The 8,902-nt window shown below is 40.4% G+C and overlaps 1 protein-coding gene across 1 annotated transcript; it reads left to right on the forward strand.

Moving 5' to 3' along the window:
• The first annotated feature begins 3,709 nt into the window (after positions 1–3,709).
• Positions 3,710–8,637, forward strand: LOC127313923 (elongation factor Ts, mitochondrial). The gene is made up of 9 exons (XM_051344407.2): positions 3,710–3,859; positions 4,046–4,319; positions 4,402–4,574; positions 5,351–5,431; positions 6,156–6,330; positions 6,929–7,113; positions 7,700–7,825; positions 7,913–8,001; positions 8,321–8,637. The coding sequence occupies exons 2-9, from the start codon at positions 4,058–4,060 to the stop codon at positions 8,364–8,366; spliced, it is 1,137 nt and encodes a 378-aa protein (XP_051200367.1). The 5' UTR covers positions 3,710–3,859; positions 4,046–4,057; the 3' UTR covers positions 8,367–8,637.
• The last annotated feature ends 265 nt before the right edge of the window (positions 8,638–8,902 follow it).

Here is an 8,902-nt window from a genome sequence, read left to right on the forward strand (position 1 = left end):
GTGTATCAAGTAACAGCAAGAGACGAAGCATCAACATCATAACTTGTCACATTAGGTATCTTAGATGCTCCATTATATATAGTGGTATTAAGAGCTTTATCAATTTTAGGTCTATAATGGTTTTTTGGTTCAGGCACCTTAGAGACATACATGAACTTTTGCTCCTTACCCACATAAGCTTTCTCCTTAAACTTAATAGAAGAAAAAGTTGAACCCAAGGTTCCCATAGCTTCTTCAAGTTCACTAATCCTTTGGGTTTGATTATCATGAATAGCACAAGCTTCTAAGATGGCAATTCTCTCATTAATTCCACCTAGAGATTTGTCAAGTTTATCAGTGCTATTAATTAATTCTCCCAATTTAGTCTCAATACTTGGAAGATTTTGCTCTATGGTTTCTAATTTTTTCATGACATCTTCAAAAGAGATTTCATTTTTAACTTCATTAATAGGTGGTATTCCAAATAGACTCTCAATAATGCAACTAGCTTCTAAAGCAGGAGTGCCTAGGAAATTACCTCCCGCGAGACAATCAAGAACATACCTATTCCAGCTAGAGATACCAACATAAAAATTCCTGAGTAGGATAGTGGTGGAGTGTTTCTTAGTGCACCTATTATGAGCATCACTAATTCTATACCAAGCATATTTTAAACATTCTCCTCCTTGTTGCTTAAACGAACGAACTTCAACTTCAGGATTACTCATTTTAGCAATAGTAAATAAAGCAAACTAGATAAAGTAAATGCAAGTAACTATTTTTTTTGTGTTTTTAATATGGCAAACAAGACAGTAAATAAAGTAAAGCTAGTAACTAAATTTTTTGTGTTTTGTTTTAGTGCAGCAAACAAAGAAGTAAATAAAATAAAAGCAAGACAAAAACAAAGTAAAGAGATTGGAAGTGGAGACTCCCCTTGCAGCGTGTCTTGATCTCCCCGGCAACGGCGCCAGAAAAAACTTTGCTGCTTGTGACGGTAAAGCACACGTCCGTTGGGAACCCCAAGAGGAAGGTATGATGCGTACAGCGGCAAGTTTTTCCCTCAGTAAGAAACCAAGGTTATCGAACCAGTAGGAGCCAAGAAGCACGTTGAAGGTTGATGGCGGCGGAGTGTAGTGCGGCGCAACACCAGGGATTCCGGCGCCAACGTGGAACCTGCACAACACAACCAAGATACTTTGCCCCAACTTAACAGTGAGGTTGTCAATCTCACCGGCTTGCTGTAACAAAGGATTAGATGTATAGTGTTGATGATGATGTTTGCAGAGAACAATAGAACGAATATTGCAGTAGATTGTATTCGATGTAAAAGAATGGACCGGGGTCCACAGTTCACTAGTGGTGTCTCTCCCATAAGATAAATAGCATGTTGGGTGAACATATTACAGTTGGACAATTGACAAATAAAGATAGCATGCCAATTCACATACATGTTATGATGAGTAGTGTGAGATTCAATTGGGCATTACGACAAAATACATAGACCGCTATCCAGCATGCATCTATACCTAAAAATTCCACCTTCAGGTTATCATCCGAACCCCTTCCAGTATTAAGTTGCAAACAACAGACAATTGCATTAAGTATGGTGCGTAATGTAATCAACAAATACATCCTTAGACATAGCATTGATGTTTTATCCCTAGTGGAAACAACACATCCACAACCTTAGAACTTTCTGTCACTGTCCCAGATTTAATGGAGGCATGAACCCACTATTGAACATAAATACTCCCTCCTAGAGTTACAAGTAAAAACTTGGCCAGAGCCTCTACTAATAACGGAGAACATGCAAGATCATAAACAATACATAGATGATAGATTGATAATCAACATAACATAGCATTCATTATTCATCGGATCACAACAAACGCAACATGTAGCATTACAAATAGATGATCTTGATCTTGTTAGGCAGCTCACAAGATCCAACAATGATAGCACAATTAGGAGAAGACGACCATCTAGCTACTGCTATGGACCCATAGTCCAGGGGTGAACTACTCACACATCACTCCGGAGGCGACCATGGCGGTGAAGAGTCCTCCGGGAGATGATTCCCCCTCTCCGGCAGGGTGCCGGAGGCGATCTCCTGAATCCCCTGAGATGGGATTGGCGGCGGCGTCTCTGGAAGGTTTTCCGTATCGTGGCTCTCGGTACTGGGGTATTCGCGACGAAGACTTTAAGTAGGCGGAAGGGCGGAGTCGGAGGGCTGACGGGGGCCCCACACGCTAGGGCCGCGCGGCCCCCCTGGGCCGCGCCGCCCTAGTGTGGCGGCGCCTCGTCGCCCCACTTCGGTTCCCTTTCGGTGTTTTGGAAGCTTCGTGGAAAAATAGGCCCTTGGGCGTTGATTTCGTCCAATTCCGAGAATATTTCCTTACTAGGATTTCTGAAACCAAAAACAGCAGAAAACAACAACTGGCTCTTCGGCATCTCGTTAATAGGTTAGTTCCGGAAAATGCATAAATATGACATAAAGTATGTATAAAACATGTGAGTATCATCAATAAAGTAGCATGAAACATAAGAAATTATAGATACGTTTGAGACGTATCACCTCTTCAAGCAACCTACAAAACAAAATAATTGCATTGTGTCCCAAACTTCACTGTGTGGTTCTCAGGCACAAGGTTTTGTATTATTAACTGAAATAACTTGCAAATAAATAAAATAAACAATCTATGACTAGGCAAGAAAAGAAAAAAAAAATACTAGGAAGGTCTTTTGGGGCTTGGGTTTGTGTTTGCTAATAATAAAAGTATTTTTGTACTTTCGGATTTAATTAATACATAAAATATTAATGATAGAAATGGTGTTGGAAAGTTGTTTCTTACGATTAAAATTGGACCCCGGTTCATGTGTTCACTTGTCTATTCTCTCATATGGTGTAGTGGACATAAAACAATTCATAAGCAATATAATATTGATGAAACTTCATTATGTGTATGATTAACATTCATATGGGCATCACTATCATAAAGATGATGCAACACATCTCCCTTATACTCCTCTATAAGGGAAAACTCCAAGCAATCTAGAATTAAAAATTAACAAAACATAGCCTTAGATACTTTGACATGATATTTGAATAACAAATATGATACCTTGACCAAATAAAATTATCATAGTTGTCACTAGATAATTATAGCACATGAACCTGTAATCCGTACTGATGTAAAAAAGAGTAAAAACCATAGTAGATCTCGAATTTGTTGTCACTATTCAATCACTACAACCATGTTACTCCAACTAATACATATGTTCTCCCACACATGTTCTCTCATGCAAGTTGGATAAAAAATAAGTACTTAAGAATGGGGTACATGATATGCATCTACTCATACATCTTACACATAGTTGGATTCCAATCTCAAATATCAACTCATACAACAAGGGCCCCCCCCCCCCCCCCCGCTTCTTCGTTGTCCCCATCCTGAAAAAGCAAAGAACGAAAAACTTTCTCGCCCCTGATTCCATGCTTCCTATGCCGTCGGCCACCGGCTGCCGCAGCACCTCGCCACCCTGTCCTGCTGGAGGCACCACCTACGCCGGTTCGCCGCCCCCGGCTCTCCCTCTAAATCTCCCTTCTCCATCTCCGGTGAGCTCCCTCACACCAACACCCCCAACCTTTTTTTTACATGACCCCCCAACCCTAATAAGCGGCCTCCGCGTGCTGTGCCGTGTCTGGCCCGTTTAAAGGTGGGCTAGTCCGTGCCGTGCCTGGGCCAGCCCATTGGTCACGTAGACGCGACCCGAAAGGCCGAAACCCCCGAGAAGGACAAACCCTCTCATTTCCTCTCCATCGTTTCTCTCGTGCGGCGGCGGCGGCGGCAGATCGAGGTGCGGCGGCGACCGGACCCTGGTAGGTTCTCCTCCTCTCCCTCTCTTCCCGCGCTGGCGGCGAGGGTGTTCGGCGGCGGCGATGTTCCATTAAAACACACCGGTTGTGTATGGATCATACTTTCTCCCGACACCGAATTTGCCACTGTTTGATGCTCGTCGGCTCTATACTTTCCTGAAGAATTGCGTCTATCCGCTCTTGCTGCAGCACAATCCGAGAATGGCTTGGGGCCAGGTTGCTGCTAGAAGGCCCATAGCAAGCCTTCTGTCGCGTGCCCAACAACAAGCTGCCCAACTCTCCCCTTCCGCGACATCCCAAACTCATCTGTTGGGCAACCATTTCCCGCAAAATGGCATGCTTCACAGGAGATTTAGCTCCGAAGTGCCCGATCAGATGGGTCTTATCAAGCAGCTCCGAGAAAGAACCAGCGCTCCGATCAAAGATGTCAAAGCTTCGCTGGTCAGCTGCAACTGGGATATCGGTGAGCTCTTCCTTCTCATCGCTTTGGTTGAGAAATTTTGTTATGTCCTCTATTCTTACTGCAGTTTGTTGACTTCTTTCAGAGGAGGCGCAGAAGGATCTCAGGAAGAGAGGGGTGATTCTTGCTGCCAAGAAGTCGTCACGGACTGCTGCTGAGGGTTTGCTAGCTATGGCACAGGATGAGAAGCGGGCAGCTGTGGTTGAGCTAAACTGCGAGACCGACTTTGTGGCAAGAAACGAAGTTTTCCAGTATCTGGTTGGTTTCACCCTCAGCAACATGCTTTGTACTACTATCATATATTATAATTATGTTGAACTGTGCTAGTGAGCTAGAGGCAAGATATTCCTTTAGATTCATATCATCAACATAAGCATATGGGAACTGGAACATGGGTTTATTGCTATCGTATGTAGAAATCATTTCTTCGTGACTTGAAGAACTATGATTTTACTTTCTGGAAAGAAGACGGTCAATTCTGAAGTAGATGTTGCTATTTCTTGTAATGGTTGTCCTACTATTGCAGCATGTTGTTTCTATCCTTTGTTGCCTTGGTCGTTGCAAATATGATTCTCCGTGTCTTGTTGTAACTCATCAGATCCAGTATAGTGACTGTTATGCCCTGTTTTTTCAGTCTTGCTTATTGATTTCGTCTTCAAGATGCTTTTGGGCCATCCCTTTTTTCCGTTCCTGTCTCGTTTTGCTTGCATATGCTGAGCCTGATATGTTCTGGATTTAAGCATGTATGTATATTGCGTCGGTTTTGACTTATGACTATGGTATGTCAATCATAAATAGAAGTTGTCTAAACATTTATCAATCAGCTTTCTAGTTTTCATTTTTGTTTGTTTGACACATTCCAACTTCAAACTCTGTTGTATTTGTATTCCAAAGTACTCTGTTCATGCCTTTTTTTTTTAATCTTCTAGGATGTTAATAACTTTGGATATTGTATTGCATCATTTGATTATCTGTTTACTCACACAGGTACAATGTTGATAAGTTTTTTTTTCCAAATTTCATTTTTCTTGCAGGCATCATCCCTGGCGAAAATGGTTTTGTCAGTTCAAGAACCTGGCAAATTGGTTTTTCCTTTTGCTCCTGCATATTTGGAGGTGTGTGTACTTACCCATTTTGTCATTTAATAGGACATCTATTGTTTCTATCCACCCCTTGCTGAGCTGCTCTGATACATGAGATGTTGTTTATATCACTATATCCACAAGTTGATAGGCTTAAACTTGTCATGTACGGACTCTGAATCACTGGATTTAAATTAAGTGGAGTTCCATATTGAATTGTGTTCCATTTAAACCAGCCATGTGATCAAATTTGTGTGTAGTGTTATGTCGTGACCTAATATGATCTAAGCCTTCTTGGCATTGGATTTTCATTACCTGTGGTGTCGGTTTGACAAAATGATACATGTACAAAACTACTCCTGATCATAATGTTATATTGGCTAAATAGTAGAGAACATGGAGAACGTCCAAACACTTATATACCTATGTTTGCGATATCAGCATATCACTTAAATTTGGTAGTTTTTTGTGAGCTGATCATGTTCATGTGAAATAGAATAAAATTACTTCAGGTTTTCTGGTTGAATTTCCTGTTTTGATTCTGTTTCATTACTCTCGGAACAATTAGGTTCATGTTTCCGAGTTGTAGACTTGTAGGGTCATGCAGTGCCCATGTCTATTTGACATAGGCGGATAATAACATATGATGATCTGTATAAACTCAAATGTCTACATTAGAGTTGAACTTGTCATATATTGTCCTTTTGTTCTTTTTTTTCCATGCGCGAGAAACTATAAATTTTCTCAATCTTTTCAGAACATGAGCATTAACCTAGATCATCCTAAACTCAGTGGTGAAACAACTGTTCGCGATGCTGTCACAGAAGTTGCTGCCATGGTGGGGGAGAACGTAAAACTCAGAAGAGGCTTCATGTTTTCCACTGCCGGACATGGTGTTGTTTCATCTTATCTGCATAACTGTCCCCAGCCAGGTGCACAGACGATTTTATTTCAGTTCCTCAAATTTTATCCATACTTTGGTTATCATTCTTCAGATTTTCCCCTTCCATTAGCTATTTTTTATTATTTAAAAAACATGAACAGTGGTTTTCTACTGATTAGGGAGCATGTCTGTCACCTGTTAATTTTTATCACCATTTTATCTTTTGTAGACAACTGGACATCATACTGTGTTTTTTACTATCTTTCCCTCAGTATTTATTGTGTTTGTACTTTGTAGCACGAGACAAGTGGTAGTTTACTTTTGTGAAACTGTTGGCAGAAATATAAACGTGCAACCATACTACTGAGTACTGACAACAATTTTAACATCTACTCTTGTATTTTGTACTAGCAGTACAACATAAAGGAAAAGAAACATTGACATTTCGGCTAGAAGTTGTTTCTGTGCTCCTTTAAAGTACGATGAGTCAGCATATTAGATTGATCCTACTTATATTCTCTTTCATATGCTGGCCAGACTCAGTATTATGGATTTGTTCGTGTGGGCACTCTTTTTAATCTTCTCCTGGCGTTTGAGAAATGGCATACTTGCTCGTTCACTTAAGTGATGCACTTTTCTTGCTTCAGGTTTGGGTCGAATGGCTGGATTGGTTACATTAGAAGCAGAAGATAGCAGTGCCCCGCTTGATGCTCTCAAGAGAGTTGGGTCATCTATCGCAATGCATATTGTTGCGCAAAAGCCATTATTCTTATCAAAAGACCTGGTTTCTGCCGCAGCTCTGGAAAATGAACGTGACGTGCTCCGAACTCAGGTACCTTATTCTGACATTGCCTACAAGGATTTACCATAAATGAAACAGCTCTGGAAAATATATCTCTGAGTAGTTGTATGTTCATCCACCATGACATAAGAAATGGACATGCACTTTTATGCTAAATGTGTTTGTTACAGGTCATTAATCCATGAACCAGCTTTTAAGTACTCTCCTACTATCTTCACAGAACAAACAAAACAATTTAGGAAGTAGAGAATGGCTAAGAATAAATGAGAAGCAAATGCATGCATTGCTGTAAGATTTTGGATTGAAAGAAAAGGGAAACATGTGCATCTAATTCTGAAATGGAAAGCGACCAGATCATACATACCATATTGTGATTTCTGGATGTAGACCCATATCAAGACAGTTTTTTGGTTTAGGTTTAGAAGTTCAGCATTTACACTGCTTTCCTATGAGTTGAATAACTCTATTTTATAACTTGGTTTCTATATCTTCTAAAGACATGGACTACATGCATCCTCAATATTAGGGATTGTGCATTGCCAAGTTACTTGAGAAATGCAGTTCAAAAAAAAGTTACTTGAGAAATGACATGGCATGCTGTTCTGTATCATGTTAGGCTGAAAAATCAGGTAAACCCCCAATGGCTATGGAGAAAATGGTGGAAGGTCGATTGAGGAAGTATTTTGAAGAAGTTGTGCTTTTGGAGCAAAAGTATATTGTTAATGATAGCACAAACATTAAGGTAAGCTTGCAAATCTTTTCATTTGACAATTTATGGCTGTGAATTGTGATCTCTAATAGTTTTGCTTGTTTGTATCATTCTTATCAGACCCTGCTGAATGATTTATCAAAGGAGGTCGGTTCTAAAGTGACAATTGGCAATTTTGTCAGAATGGAAGTTGGAGAAGGAATTGAGAGGTGCGTGTCAAATGTTATTTCTAACAGTTTGTATATTTTTTTCTTGGATTCCTTGTTTTTTACTTGTTTAATCTGTTTTGTTGTGCATATTGATGACAATATACACACCACATGAACTGATGGTCTATCTTTCATAGAAACTAAAATGATCTCACTTTTTTGCACCATCTTATGGAAATGGAAATGGAAATGGAAATATGAGTTGTTTCTTACTCGATCTCGTGCTTTATTTTGTTTTGACTCAGCTCATCCTCAGTTCTTGCTCATATTTTGCGTGCTGGTGTAGTCAGTTATTAACCACATCTTTTGTGCTCAGCAGACCTGAAGAAGCGGATGTGCCTCAAGCTACGGCTCGTGCGGCATAAATTGCAAGCTGAGATGAATCAAATGTGATCGCTGAGATGTGTGTGATGATTGCTTTCTCCCGAGAAATTCTATAGGTTCTCATTTTTGCTGTGACGGGATATTCTCTAGAAATCCAGAACTACTCATCAAATAGTCAATTAGTTAGAAGTTTACAAGCGAGTTAGAAGAATTATGTTCGCAAATTGAATCGAATGTAATAAATGAAAACAAAGTCACACGTGCTGATATCGGCAAGTCTGCCAAGTACAATCGTAACTTGTTTTGCTTTGAGTTTTGTTTACCTCTATCTGATTGAAATGCAGCATAGTAAAAACACTGATTGCAACTCCGAAAGAAATTTTGGCACTATTGCTCTGGCACAGTTTACCTTTGAGTATTTGCTCCTCCTGGGAATCTATAAACGGACGATCGGATCAAAGTTGCACTCCATCGATGGCCTCCCTCGACAGACCATACACCTGGTGCATGCAGAGACGCTGGTGGCTGGGATGCGCCGTGAGGATCGAGAAGATCAGGAGATGGCCGAACAGTACAT

Source organism: Lolium perenne, chromosome 7 (genome assembly GCF_019359855.2).
Source record: "Lolium perenne isolate Kyuss_39 chromosome 7, Kyuss_2.0, whole genome shotgun sequence".
Lineage (NCBI taxonomy): Eukaryota > Viridiplantae > Streptophyta > Magnoliopsida > Poales > Poaceae > Lolium > Lolium perenne.